At 39.1% G+C, this 15,883-nt stretch overlaps 1 protein-coding gene across 2 annotated transcripts in view; it reads right to left on the minus strand.

The window, feature by feature from the left end:
- Positions 1-15,883, minus strand: part of UBE2E2 (ubiquitin conjugating enzyme E2 E2) — a 202,055-nt gene that overhangs the window by 26,441 nt on the left and 159,731 nt on the right. For both annotated transcript variants that reach the window (XM_040064040.2, XM_040064050.2), the window contains exon 4: positions 10,545-10,677. In XM_040064040.2, the coding sequence (XP_039919974.1) occupies positions 10,545-10,677 (133 nt within the window). The remainder of the gene's footprint in view (positions 1-10,544; positions 10,678-15,883) is intronic.

Genomic DNA, 15,883 nt, shown 5'->3' on the forward strand with positions numbered 1-15,883 from the left:
ATGTTTCCTTTAAATGCTAGACCCTAATTCCATTTATCCCCCAATGAAAACACCTAAACAATACCATGCAGAGGCTCAAAGGAGTGTGTAGGTGTGCAGGCAAAGTCACCTTCAGACAATTAAATGGTAGAGGAGCAATTTAGGGGTTTTGTTGAACCATAAGTGCTCCCTATGGATTTATTCTCTTTCATTCTGGAATTTAAAGAGCGTAAATAATTTTTGTTGAATAAAAGTATAAGTCAGAAAAATGCAAATTATGGGAAATAGGGAAAAAATGAGACTACCTTCTGAAAACTGTGAGTACTACAAACAAAATTCCAAAAGGTAATGATAAGGAATTTATATTCAACCAGATTTGGAAATAAACAATAAGCTCATCTGTTATCTACTGCTGAATGCCAAACATGCAAAGCTATGTCTGGCTGTTCACTGAGTAAATTTTAGGATTGAAAAAACTGTTTGTAAGACCTGGGAAGAGGAAACTAAGATGGATTTCAGTTGAGTGACTGGAAGCAACTGGTTGAAGGCAAGATAAGTAATTTCTGGATCTCAGAGTAATTTGAAGACCGGTTTTCCAGCATGATGTAATCTTAAAATAACTTACTATCTCTCTTGTGCATGGAGGTCTAAACACAACAGTCACTCTGGTGCCTGGTACACCATCTAACACACTTTCAGACTCCACTGAATTCAGTTGAAATCTTCTTCAAAAACATATCAGGAGGAAGAAAGGATTCCCCATTTTTACAAATTACATGCAAGGGGTTACAATGTGTCCTCAGGGTTTGTTTTCATTGGCCTTTTTGGGTTCAAACCCTCACCTCCTGATTCTCAGTCACTGGAGCCTGGTGACCGTGTAGGGAGAGGCGAGAGATTCCCAGAGCTGACAGAAGAATAAACAAAAAACCCCCCTCCTTTTGATCAGCTAACACTGGAAGCAGAGCTGAGATCCCAGGGCTCTAATTCCTGCGATTTTGGAAAGTTCCTTTTAAGACCGTTCAATTCTTACAATGATAAAATCCTGCACACCTGCCTGAGATGAAATTTCAGTGTTCCTCAAATATTCCCCAGGAGTTCTGCTTTAATAAAACTGCAGTGGCACTACCTGAAGTGGAAGAAGTTGTACTGCATACAGAAAAGGTTATACATATATATATATACACACACATATACATATATATATGTATAAAATATGATGCCATTTATGATTATGTTCATAGAGCTCAGGAGAGAGTAAGTTGTTCCCATCTCAGTTTGTCAGACTTTATGAGCAATACATTTGTCCACTCAGACAGAGAAAATAAAAACAAGATCGGGCCTACACTCTTTAGTCATACGAAAAAAATAGTCTAAAACAATCTAAATGAAAAATGTATATATCTCTGAATGACCAACATTCATCCAATAACCTTTATATTAATCAGCACCCTTTAATTTTTTACAGTGTGCACTTCATTTATCTATAAGCACTGAGGCTGCCTTTCTAAGACAGGGTGGACTATTTCCAGTCTGTCAGTACAGATTTGTAGCATGCACATGAACAACTGCTGAGATACTTCATGATTTATCACAAAAAGTGCATAAAAAATGACTGGCCATATGATGCTCATTATTTAAGAATACATTTTAAGGTTACACCAAGAAATGAACTTTATCCAGTTCTCAAAACACTTGATCACATCTAATTTACTTGGTAAAAACCAGATATAATTTATTTTATTGAAGGGAATATATGGTATCTGCATTAGCAGGAAATAATAAACTGTAATTACATTTGCTTGACCTACAGAGAAGTCTGATATGCAAACTGTGCTGTGCTTCTTTGGCAAAGCTCACTATGTAAGACATCAGCCGCCAAAAGTGGTAACAATTTAAATGGATATAATAACATCCACATGAGTTAACCTTTAATATTACTGAAAATGAATCAGTATGCAATGTGAGTAATTATTCATTATATTAATTGTAATTATGAAGCTGAGTAACTACTCACACTGTCTCATTGAACAGTGTTGCAGGGGAAAAAAATGGAATAATTTTTTTTCCACGCAGCAGCACTAAGCATCTATAAATGCACTCATTTTGCACACAGATTTAACAGCAGAAAAAGTAAAAAGGGACCTTGATAATCTTTGATGTATCCAGGAGGGCAAATTAAAAAAAAATCCTAAACAGCTCAAAGTTTTCTGAAAACAAAGGAAGAGAAGGAGAGGACAAGGGAAATGGATTACTTTTTGGGTTAGGGATGTTCAGAATAGAAACAAGATGGTAATATGCCAAGCATCAAAAGGTTTCTCTGACAAAGTCACCATGAGTTTTTATAAAATGATTTTCATATAATCAGCACAATCTTTCTTACAACTAGTAGTTCCATATGAAAAGTCAGCAAAATAAGTTATTTTATAGAGATCAAAGTTTTTTTAAGATTTACTGGCCGTTTAACTTTTATAAAATAAATTCTCCCTTTTGAAAGCATGCAGGCTTTACTGTCCTACATGTACACCTCTCCCAGTTCACCAGAGTGCTCCTACATTGTGCTCCAGGCACGAGACTTTATTCTAGGAAACAGGGGCCTCTTCTTCCTCACCCAATTCCAACCGCCTTTGGGCACTTAGGTACTCCATACATGAGAAGTCCTAGGCAGACTGACTTCAGAACTAGTAGTTTTTTGTCCTGATCAGTTCATCTGCTTTCATTTTATTGCAATAATGTGCATAAAATTCTTTCTCCCACATCTGTGTATATTTATCTGTGTGTGGGTAAAGAGGACGAGAAACAACATTGACATATTATATACATTTTAGCTCACATGGATTTTATGCAGTAGTAAAACATGCTTGATGCGGCAGAATTATGTAGCTTCTGACACACTCACATAGCTAAAGACAAGTTGTCTTCTGAAAATATATTTGACAAGCAGCATGAAAACCAATGCTGTGAGGCAGAAGATATTCCCCATAAGATGTCTCTGTCTTAAAGAGCTTAGTGTACTGGGTATTCACAGGAAATTGGAAGAAATTATAAACCACCTAAGTCCTGGTGAAAGAAAACAGGAGGGGTTTAGTTAGATAGAGCTGTTTGCATCAAGATTAAATAACTCAATAGAAACTACTGATATAAGTTAGTGTATTATAAACAGAATTAATAAGGAGGTTATTTTTTATAAGAATCATTGGTAATTTAATTTGTCAATTCTATAAGAATCATCAGATAAATTAACTTAAAGGAAATCTCAGAGATTTCCATGGCATTGCCTTATCAAATATACATTCTGTATTTATTCACAGTAAAATGCAGTTATTGATTCTCTCATCAGTCTAATATATTTCTGCTCACGTCTATTTCCTCCACTTTAAAACTCTCATTCTGTCATTTTGAGAGACATTACAGCTTCTTAAGCAGCCACCTGGGTCTGAGCTGTCCAGAGCCCTGTACCACTGCACGCCGGTCCAGCGTCACCTGAAGACATCACAGACTCACGGAATAGTTTGGGTTGGAAGGGACCTTGAAGATCATCCAGCGTCAACCCTCCTGCCACGGGCAGGGACACCTCTCCCTAGGCCAGGCTCCTCAGAGTTCCATCCATCCAACCTGGCCTTCAACACTCGTAGGGCTGGGGCTTCCCAGGGATGTGACCTATGGAACAAGCTGCTTCACTGCAGGTGGTGCAAGCATGGGAACTGCACTCTCCAGCTCACAAGATTGAGAAGAGCTGCTCCAGAAGAGCGGGACTGGGGCTGATCCTGCTGGCCCTGACAATGGCCTGCTGGTAGTAGGTTGTCCATTTCTCCCTATCAAAGGCTCCCCTGCATCTGATTTCTGCCTGCAAACACCCAAAGGCTTCACTTGCTGGGAAAACCTGCCAACTCCATTTATTGTCATGGATGAAGGGTTCCCGGGCTGCTCTCAGCAAGAAGATGCAAATAGAAAGGCTGGGCGAGAAGAAAAGGGAGCGCGGAGGCACAGCAAAGGGGCCGCGGGAGGCAGCGCTGTGGGAACGCGCCGGGTGAGGCACCGCCACACCATCCGGAGGAGGAGGGTGGGGAGGGCAGGAGGCAGCTGAGAAAAGCTGTGAGCAGCACAGCACGGCTCTGAGAGCTAATAGGATGTGACAGAGGCTATGAGAGAAGTATGACGAGGCAAATGAGTGTAAGGGATAAGGCTGACAGGAGACCATTGCGTTTGAAGGCTACCCTTACGATGGCAATATCTGGGAAGGGGGGCAAGAGGAGGTAGACTGAACCCCTGCCTGCATCAGGGTTGCAGAGATGGTAAAAAGGGGTCGATCAAATGGGCTTTACTTAAGGACTTTTAGAGCTTCAAGTGTAAATTGTGTTAATAAATGCAATTTAAAGTGCACGCCTGCCTTGTAAGGGTCATTTTAACAATGTAGAAATACCAAGGAATGCTTTTTTTTTTTTCATTTACTCTTGTAAGCACTGCTTTTCTATTACACTGCAGATAAAAGTGTCCTTAACAGCCAATCAATTTATAAAACAAGAATGAACATGTAGAATAGAAGCCAGGAACAAAAAGAATTGTCCCTCAGACAGGAGGCTGGACTTACAAAATAGGTTGAAAGTGACTACCACAGGAGAGTAATTCCACAGAAGGATCTTTAGTGCATTGAGATTAGTGTCATATTACAATTATGTATAAAATAACCTGAAGAGATGTTCACTATTGCCATTAAGATCAGACTCTATAGATATTGTGCATTATATTTAAAAAGGAAAAGGACCTCCCTTGCAGTCTTACAGCTGATTTAAATCATCTAGGCTTTCAAGTGCTGAGAATAGTTTTTCAGTCAGTTGATAGGCACAGGAGGTTCACATGGAGGAAACAGAGTTTTCTGTTATTTTAATTTTGATTTAGAAGTGATTTAGCGTATTGCAGCTTTCAAGTCCTATCAACCATTTTTCAGTCAGCTGAGATTAAAGTCCTCAGCACGATTAATTGTAGAGTCAGGATTAAGAGATTCTTTAAATCACTCAAATTCAAAAATAAAGCTAGCAGAATACTAGGATAATGATAGATATAGCCATATTGTATCAGCCACAGCTAAATTGAATTGACATTGTAATAGACTAAACGTAGTCAAATATGAGAGTAGAAGTTATTAATAAAGATTATTCTTGATGAAAATGCAGACTCCACTACAGTGACAATTCCTGGGAGGAAAGTTCTCTTGAAGAGCATTCAGTTTTCTACAAACAAGTGTTCAAAAGACAGGTATGGCTTCCTGATTTGTCAAAGCTTTCTGCTCCGGAGGGACAGTATGCAGGATAATGAACTTACTGCCTTTCCTTCAGTTGTGTAGTGTACACAAAGTTGCAGTGTGTGTACTGATGGCTAAATTTTAAAGGATCTCAGATCAAAACCTTGCACGCTTGGGGAATTCACTGATTTATGCGGTCTGAGGACAGAAACTGAGGTGAAATTCTTTCTGTCAGACCAGGCTTACTAAAAGATGTGATACCCTCTACTCAAATACAAATGAACATATACATATAGAATCATACATGTACACCCATGGATATAAATACACACCTCCTCCCACAAGAGACATCTATGCATGGCTAGACCCATTCAATACCCCGAAGAAGCAGCTTTGGGGTATTGAATGGGATAGAGAGAGAAAGAGAGCTTTCCTCTGTTAAAGCCAAGTGATGAACTGTCTGAATCCATTAAGGATGAAAGGAAGATAGTTAGCAGGAAAAAGAAATCTCAAAGGTATTTCTAAAAAAGGTCGAGGGGGTCATTAAGCCACTGAAAAAATGTAAGGTTATTTCCCCGGCAGGTCATCTAAGCATTTTCATTAATTTCTGCTCTGAACAGGGCACTGTCTTTTTTTCAGTCCCCTACACTACAAGGGATGTGCTGTATTTTTGGGCTGAAATGAAACCTCACCTTGTGACCGAGATTGAAGCCTCAGCGGCATCTGGCCTTTAGTAGAAAGTGAGCTCATCACCACATTCATGCCTCACTTTGTGTGTTCCATACCTTCCTCCTGTCTGGCATCTCATAAAACCAACGTGACGCTGAGGATGCAGCCAAGAGGAGAACGGCAAGGGTGCAGCCCGCCCGCTTTCTTGCTGACTCAGCCAACGAGGTGCTCAGCAGTGCTACAGCAGCTTCCTCACAGTGGAGGCAAGGAAATATTTTTAATTGATTAGAGCCTCCCAGAAAGCCAAAGCAAATTTGTCAGTTCTCAGATGAGCTGTTCTAAAAATCTTGTTTTCTGGTTGTAGAGCTAAATCAGAGTTAAGCTGGGCTGGCCCTACATCACTCCTACTCAAGTTGAATTGGTCATACAGGGGTAAACCCTTTAGGGGAAGAACAACTCCCTCCTCTGCATGAGTGTGCTGCAACTGTGAGTGAAGCCAAATGCCATCGATTTATAAGGAAAGCAGAGCTGAAAAGGTCAGTGACCTCTGGCTCAAAAAATTCAGAGTCCAGTTTCAAGGCATGTGGCAAAGCTGAAATACTGAAACAGACTGACTTCAAAGGGGAAGAAATTAACAGTGTGAGAGCAAATTATACTCCAACTTACCACATGGTTTATTCTGTGATGGTGCAGAGAAACTTAATTTGATACTATGCTTATGGTTTAACTCTGGAAAGACACTGACAGGTAAGGACAGACAAAAAGAAAACTATGGGTCCATAGGGAAAAGACTTGTTGGTGCAGACTGGAAGTGAAACCTGATGACAGTGATGTGTTGCTATACAAAACCTGAAAAGTGAATTGGATCACACAGGAGAATTAATGTGGAAAATGGAGATAAAACTTGAAAATCTTAAGATTGTTGGAGGCTACAAAGGTGCAAAAACGGAAGAAATACCTAAAAGTGAAAATTTGGATAGATATTTTTTTCTTTGTTAAACAAAACCTAAATGAAAGAGTGATTCACTTTCTTTTATGTGATAAAGGCAAAGTAGGAAAGCAGATTAACTATCTACAAGAGCAAATGAAAATTACTTTGCACGTTTGTTTAAAATAACACCAAAATATAGGTCAAACATCTTTACTTGTGCAAATGTGGTCTTTGTTTTCCAACATGGAACAGGGTGCCCAGTGATCAGAACAGGCATCAACTGTGTATATAGAAGCAATCTGGATCCCTCAGAAAATATCAAGAGCTTTGTATAATACAAATCAAACAGTGGTTACACCACAAATATATTTTAATGATGGTTATAAAAATAAAAGACACATATCCAAAATCCATTTTCAATGTATTTTTCTTATTTAAAAAATTATTTTACCCTCCTCAAGATCCATGTGTGACATACACATGCACGATAACGGAGTACACAACATCTGAGAATAGATAAGGAGAAGGGATCTTTCTGCAGATTTTAACATACTGTGGATTAGGCTCCTTAACAGTGACCATGTTATGTGACATGGGAATTTGGAGCCCCAGGCTGGGTCAAGTAATTGCATCTGAGAAATACAGTTTCTGTTTCTTCATAGGTTTTTTTGTGGTCACATTTTTGGAAGATCAGTTTTGACAGTACTTGTTTAAATATTTCCTTACTTCATAGTGAATGAGGGATGAAAATGGCCCACAGAAATCTCAGGAGTAATTTATGAATTCAATCATAGTGAAAAATGTGAATTAGACCCTTTCTGCTACGTTCTTACAGGGAGATAATCTTGCCAACACTCAGGACACATTTTATATCTTTCTCAGTACATTTCACAGTCTTGAACTTTATCCCTAGTTTTTTTTTTAAGATGATAGGGCCATAAGGAGTTAGAAAAATTAGAATATAATTACAAAGAAATGTAAAATGATCTATGCCCATAACCCTATAATCCATGATTCTGAGAAGAGCACAAAATATCACAAATCTTGTGATGAAGTGGAAGAGATGCTAACACCCAGTGACACAGATAGCACTGCACTGTGAGGCCATGTGCTACATTCCACGAACTCAGTACATTTCTTTTGCTAGAAATCAGCTTGGGGAGAACATATTTAACTAACTGCACAACTGACTGGCAGCAACTACCTCATGATAAGCAGTGGTCTTCCCATGCTGCTTTATTCAAGGGAATTCCCTAACTATTTTACTTATGGATGAGTTTCGTAAGGTCTGGAAAATAGGTCTAATGAAATACCAACAGTTTGTGAGGTCACAGAGTGGGACTGAAAACAGGAGTCATTTAGAACTGTGGCTGAAGAGAATAGAGTAAGAATGTGTATAACACATGCTTATGACACAGTTATATCTGACATGAGTCCCCTGTGCCCAGGCACTCATTACCTTCTTACAGATGACTATTTCCCTCATCATAAATACTGGCTGTTTAGTAATACAATACAGCATCATCAATTCTCTTATCCTTTATCAAACAGTACGTTTTCATATGATTTATATGCACACATTTCTCACAGTGACAACAGGCATCAAGATAAAGGCAGACAATAAAATCTATTACGAAGCAGGACAAGAACCACCTCTTTGCTTGACATTTCATTAATAAGCAAGGCACAGCTGCATTACTCATGTCTCAAAATAACACCGTTGCTGAGCACAACTGAGTGCAGATTGAAAAACACTTTACCTTGTGGTGAAATAGCAAACCAGACCTTCAACTTCTATTTTAAAAGGGTGCCTGTTGCATACACTGCCTCAAGACTCAACAGATTCAACAGAGAGAATGACAAAATTTGTCATTCAGAGCTAGCTCTTATGTATTAGTTCTCTGAGAGAACTTCAAGCTCTATTTTATATGCCATTTTATCCCCTAAATAATATAATTTTAACTTTTTTGGGGGACTGAACATAACCCTTGCATGCCAGCTAGTGCAAACAGACTAAGCCCAAGAAAGAAGTAAATAAATAGGGCTTGTTAAAGCAGACCTTGTGCAGATAGTGGGCTGGGCTGGGGAGAGGCAGGAAGAACAGGACAGGGGGAAGAACAGAACAGGACTGATCCCAGCTCAGCGTGCCCCGAGCTTTAACTAACTGAATGAGACATTATAAAGTTTCAAATTCTTTCTTCACTGTGTAACAACAGCTGCCTAAATCTGGAACTGTGCAGTCAGCAAGGTGTACAACTCCTCTAAGACCTCTTAGCGACATCAAGGCTTCTCTAAACTGGAACACTAAAAGTGGGAAACAAAGTTAGACCATCTCTAATAATGCTATACTCACCCATCTTTAGGTTACTGGCTGGGAAAGTCCAATTTACAGAATGACAAGTGCTTTGCATTCACATCTCTCATGTCCTTTACAGAACTTCCTGATAACATCAATGTTATCTACTACTGTAAACATTACTAATGTGGCATTAAAATTCTCTATATAAGCACTTATATTTCAATAATCTACTCAAAGTAATCAAATAGGAATTGGCTTCCCTCTCTTTTCAAGAAATATCCTTCTATTATAGACCAACATGGCACACCCATCCTTTCATAAATGCGTCAGAAACAAGGCAAATATTTTTGATTTCATAGCTCCTTTTGTGAGGAACTTCCAGACACACTCTCCAGAGTGGCAAGGTGAAGAAAGCACCTCTTTTTACTTTGGTTCATGGAAGACAGCCCCATCAATTTATTTGATTCTATTAACAGCTCTGCGGGATAAATTTCCCCGGTTTCTGTTCCTATTAGCGAACATGCGTGCTAAGATTTGCACTCAGTCTTCCAGAAAAGGTCTTTCAAGCATCTTGTATCTGACATTGGTAATTCCTTCTCTCTGTAGGCCAGAGGATGCATTTTAGGAGGATGCTTTTCTTTTTTATAAATACATTAAGCAGGTAGTTTGCAATAATCCTGTGATCAAGCAAAAAAGTCCCATTCTGACATCCTCCTCAGCAACTATTACTACTGGTTATAGATGGCTTTCTGTATTGCCACATTCCACCCATTTATGTTTTTGCAATCTTCCTAACCACTAGATTTTTTTATGTTTGGCATTTCAAGCTGATCATGGTAATGTTCTGTCACCTTCATGTTATTGATCCAGTTCTCTGTTTCTGGCTGGTGTCATTATAGACAGCATTATAAAAGGAATCTCTAAGGATTCCTGTAAATCTCTGTCACTCCAGTTTCTTGACTTTGGTGCCGTATTTCCACATTCTTCCAGAAAACTGATGTAAAGCAATTACTTATAATATCTTGCACCTGCAGATATTATATGGGATAGTGAAATAGGTGCATATTTTTGTCCAGACACCCATACAAGCCTGGTGAATTAAAAGGGTCAACAGGAAAGATTAAGTATCTTCAGCTACTTATAATATAAGCACTTTCATATTAGAAACAAATCCAAATTTAAAAAATAGCTACTGGAAATTATGAAACCTTTTTGCTAAATAAATCCATATCCATTCAGCTATACTGGCAGCATGCAAGCAAATTCTAGCCAGTTATTTAAATTCTTTCCATCAAAAAAATCAAGTCTAAAAATTCATTATTGCTTTGAAAGTTTTATGTTTCATCCTAAAATGAAATTCCAATATACACATTAAAAATACCAGAAGGAGAAGACTCCTACGAGACTTTGAATATCCTTCTACTAACCTTGGGTGGTTTAAAAGGATAGTCCGGTGAAAAGGTTATGTCAAGGAAGAAAACTCCACCTTCATATACAGACCCTGGAGGCCCCAGTATAGTTGACCTCCATTCATAAATGTTGTCTCCTTTGGGTCCAGCACTAAAATAGAAAACAAAAACACAACATAATAACCACATACAGTCAAGGATATACTGCATCAGTTACACTCTACCAGTACTACCGCTGGTTTTGCTGTAACACCAAAAACTAAAATCGTGTGTCACATTCATTGAGTTAGTCCCCAACAGAACATGCATCTGACGTCCTAAGCTCTGTCAGAAAAGTGATACATTCAGCCAGGAAGAAGTATTAAAATCACATCATAAATTATTCAAATAAGCACAGAAAAATTCCCAACTGTCTTATCTCAAATATTTCAGTGGGCAGATGTGAAGTATTTACAGTGCAAGGATATAGAGACTTCGCTGAGATGCCTTGTCACTGTCTTGCTTCACAAGCCACCCTATTTTCACCTACCTCCTCATCCACCTACCTCCTCAGTCAGTAGCAGTGTAATTACACACATTACATGGCACAGACTGTGCTAAAGACTGAACTGAGCACAACCAGCCTTGCAGCTGCACTTGTTCCTAACCTAAGATCTCCAGCCACTACCACAGAAGGCTGCTCTGCTCTGCAACCATTGTCCTATCTCAAAAGTAATATAAACAGGAAGTGGGTTATGTTAATTATATTAAATCCAACAGGAAGTGTTGGATTATGTTAAATCAAAGTCCTTGGTTAAAAGCACAGTACTGAAGTAATATTTAAAATATACAAAACATAATCCTGTATGAAACAAGAAAAATCTCTCCCCTGTATGGTGAATTCCTGAAAAAGATAAAATACTGACTAATAAAAGTTCTTGGGCATGACTCTTCTAAAAGCCAACATAGCCTCCTTTCATACAATGTAATGCTTGTCCATACAAATATGTATTTTACTCTTAAAGCATAGGCCTCTTCTTTTCCATTCACAGCCTGCTGATTACAGTCACTGATATAGGACCTGAATTTTAATTATGATCAATTGGAATGGTGACTTCCAGATATCTGATTAATATTTTTTAGAGGAAGGCAGTGCTGGTAGACATCTCAAAAAAGTGATGTGGTATTGTCTTAAGGCATCTCTTGTGAAACAGTTCTTGTTATGTTTGCAGTGAAGGTTTCTGCAGCATACAGGGGTTTGTGGAATCACTCTGTGTGTAGAACAGCTGAAAGCTCTTGGCTATGCTCCATGCCTAACAATGTACCCAAGGCATACAATTATTATACGACATCATGTCATGTTCACTGCTCAACTATTCATTTTGTTCACTGCAAGTTAATAAAACTCACTTTCACCTGCAATTCCTTGGGCTCCCTTCATTAAAACTTCTGACTGCACGATTCCCTGAATACAGCTGCATGACTTAGTCCCGTGCAGAGCACTTCATTAGTCATGGTACCTACATCCATTTTCTATAATAGCAGTTAATGCTTCTTGGCTTTCTAAACTACCTTGCTTTCTCAACAATAATGGGTTACAGAGACTATAACATTATGGAACGTTCATTTTCTATCAGCTGTAGCAACAAAACTAGCAATTGTTTTAAAGATAAAATCTGGCTTTTTAAGTGGCACAATAGCAGAAGTGTTGCCATCCATATCTCACAGTGTCGATAATACATCAGGTTGCTAGCTGCCAAACAAATTTAATTTACCCAGTTCTCAGTTTGCATTAACCTTTGAATAATAAAGCACAGCTGAGACTGCTGTAAGAAACAAACCAGAGAATGAATAATTAAAACCACCTCCACTGCCTTTAGAAAGACCAATCTTGAGTCAACAGGGAAGGTTTAATTGTGACTGAACTAGGCATTAAGGAGCTAATTGAACTCTTTATAAGCCCAAACAAATGCAGTCCTACATCAGTGGTATGGTATACAATATTCGCAGAAAATAAAACTCCTAAAAAAAAAAATGCAGACAATTATTTCAAATAGAAAAGACAAGAAGCAAGGCAAGTCTAAATCTTATACCAAAAAAAGCTCATATTATGTGAAAGGAATCCCTTCTCGTTTTCTGTAGGAAAATGTTCTAACACTTAAAGAAGCAATTCCTCAGTCAATGCCGCCAGGTTAAAATGGATGGGATATAAATGTCATTCCCAGAGAAATGGTTGGAAATAAGTAACAAAAGCTAGCCCTAGCTCTTTCGGAACTTATTTAGCCAAGAGGGGATAGTTGGGCCCTTTCTGGATTTGAGTGGGGCTCACTTTTTTGATCAGAACTCTCTCTGATAGTGGCATTTTCATACTGGATATTATTTTTATTTGTTTTGCCTATTTGTTTAATTGCATTAACATTTGAAATGAGCAGTCATTAATTAGAATAGTTGGAAAATGCTCCATCTGCCAGTTGAACTGTTTCGGCACGTCCAGCTACAAGCCCAGCCTGATCACATTCTGAGGATGCTGATTACCATTAATTGAAGGTTTTCTTTGCAAATGAGAGATGAAGCTTTATTAAGTATTATTATTAATTTGAAGAATAGCTTAAATTGTATGGAGTGTGGGAAGACTGCTGTTACTGACGCTGCCTGTTTGAGTGCTTGCTGGCAGCAGGGCTGTTCAGCCATGTGAGATACCAGCCCATGTGCACAGGCAACAGCTGGTACTAAGGGCAACAGCATGCACAAGCATCACGGGTTTTCATTTGTGCATTAATAATACAAAAAGTTTGACAGGTGTATTGTCTTTGATTTCCTTCTTTCTTAATTGCTAAGCCTTTTATTTATCCGCATTACTGGCAACTCGAACAGGCTTCACCAAAGGAACTTCCCACATGTGCAAGACCTCAGCCAGAGCCTTATTCTGTAAGGTTTAAAATGCAAGGGGATTTAATTACCCTTCTCTCTACATGGATATCTGCCCGACACACTAAAGCCCAAATGTTTTACATTCAGTATGATTTATATTCCAGCTCTATTAAAGTTACTGGCAACCAAACCACAGATCTCAAAGAAAGTGCACCAAACAGCTCAGTGCCTGAAGTTCTGTAATCTTTGGAAAGACAGATTTAGATGGGTACCCTCTCAGCAAAAGGCAGACTAAATCTGTCCTGAACTCAGCTGACCCAGGGCCAGAGCACACACGTGCTGCCTGTGACGAACCTTCTGCTACAGCAGTCAGCTCCAAGGGAGAGATAATGGTGGCTGGGCAGCTCCAGGTGGAAGTGGATGAACTGTAAGGTGGTCAGGAGGACAGGCCTGCTGTCAGAACAGCAGTGCAGCCTCCCAGTGTGAGCCCAGATGCTGACAACCCAGTGACTCTGCAGGGTGGGGCAATCAAGGAACCAGCAGAGAGGTTGTGGAGTGGCTCTGGAACTGGTGCTCCCTACATTTCCAGTTTTACCTCCCAGGTGGAATATGTAACATAGGACCAAGGAGGTGCAGCTGAGCCCCATGCAACTTGAAGTTATTCATGGCTTGCCAAGAGCCAGCTGTCTGCTGCTATTATTCCCCTACAGCTGATGAGACCCTCCACAGAACACTGTATTTCACCTCTGTGGAGGTTTGCTCAGTGGAAAAGCTGGAATAGGTGGACATGGAGCCAGATTTCTTCCAGAATGACATCCATATGAGTGTATGAAATTCAGGACAAAGGAGTGGAAACATGTAAATTTTTTTTTTATTATTATTTTTTTTTTAAATTTAATTCTCCTTTGCCTTTTCTATATTTCAGTTCTTCTGTGGCTTCCCATAGATACTTCCAGGTGAAATGTATGGACGTCAGCTACAGTTATTAGCAAAACATTTTAAATGCTACTAGAACTGAATTAACTTTGCTTTAAATATGCTTACCACATGGAGTATTTTCTATTCCCTCAATATGTTTCAGGCAGGCAGCCACTTGAAAGTAGTCCTGCTAAAAACTGCTTGTCCAGTGCAATGCATTATAAACACTAAGCTTTCCTTGCATTTAAAATACCCTAAAATATTTAATGCAAAATAATGTATTAGAAAAGTTGTATGAAAACAACAGCACTCATGAGATCTACCGGGTAAATACCTGTCTGGAGAAGTTATCAAAGTACAGTTGATTTTTAGCTGCCAACTGTATATAAATGTACATAATTTTCAGCAAATAATTTAGAAAAGTGAAAATACAGAAGGTCAAAAAAGAAAAAAAAGGAATGTCTACCTTGATTGTCAAGAAGTCATACAAAACAGATTAGTCAAAATAATGTTATCATTTTTAATCTACCTTATATTTCTTGATGAGGGGGTCACGTGCTTTCCCAGTGCCTATGACTGGAAGTAGCATAAATCATAGTGTGTTCCTGGTAAGATGGAAAATGAGGACTCTTTCAGCCTCTTCCCTTCTGTTCTTGTCTCGGAATCCTGTTGGTAAGCGCCACTAAAGTGGATACTCTTTAACACAAGGGAAAGTCATCCTGTAGCGCAAAGCAGTAGGATTTTAACTTCAAGGGTTTTCTAGGTCTGATACATGATCTGGGAGTGGCATGTAACTGATCAGGCCAAATAAAATAGGAAAGCACATTGGTTGGAGGCCTTCCTAGTCCTCAAGACTCAGAAAGAAACGGAAAGATTCTTGCAGAGTGTGTGTTTTTACAACAGTGAAGAATAAAGCAGAACCATGATATACTAACACCCATGAGCTCACTTTCCATGGCATTGCCTATGGCAATTCACTCCTATCATTACATGGCGGCATTCACTATGTAATCTGAATTGCCTTGGCACGCAGAAACACACATCAGAACCAGGGTGCAGTCTGTGGAGGACGCAGTCCCTTTCAACTCGCTTTGGTAACTTATGACAGTAGGGAAAAGAAGGACACATGCAAGGCTCTTTCTCTTCCTTGGCTTTTATCGTGCAGAGCCTTGGCTTCAATGTTTAGGAGTTTTCCCTCTGAGGAGAGAAGCTCATTACAGAATGGTCCCCATTTCTAAGTACTACAACAGCTTCTTGCAATCCCATTTCTTGCACATCTAACAGATACGCAGGAGCACATTCTGCCTCTAGCTACTTTCTGGGAATGCTTCCGAGAGGCCACTTGCCTAGAGGGCAAAGTGGATACAAAAGTATCGGAAGATTGGCAAAACAATTTAGGAGCGCAGCTGGTGAGGGGAGAAGATGGATGTGCCAAACTAGAAGACTGCCGATTCAGCTTTCAACGAGATACACCTCTTGAGAAGCAGATATGAAGCTTCATTAAAATAAACTCAGTATACCCTCTGCTCTGTTTTGAACATGGTGCCAATAATGAAACTCGTTCTAAGCAAAAATAGTGCTTTGGTCTG

Source organism: Hirundo rustica, chromosome 1, assembly GCF_015227805.2.
Source record: "Hirundo rustica isolate bHirRus1 chromosome 1, bHirRus1.pri.v3, whole genome shotgun sequence".
Taxonomy (NCBI): Eukaryota; Metazoa; Chordata; class Aves; order Passeriformes; family Hirundinidae; genus Hirundo; species Hirundo rustica.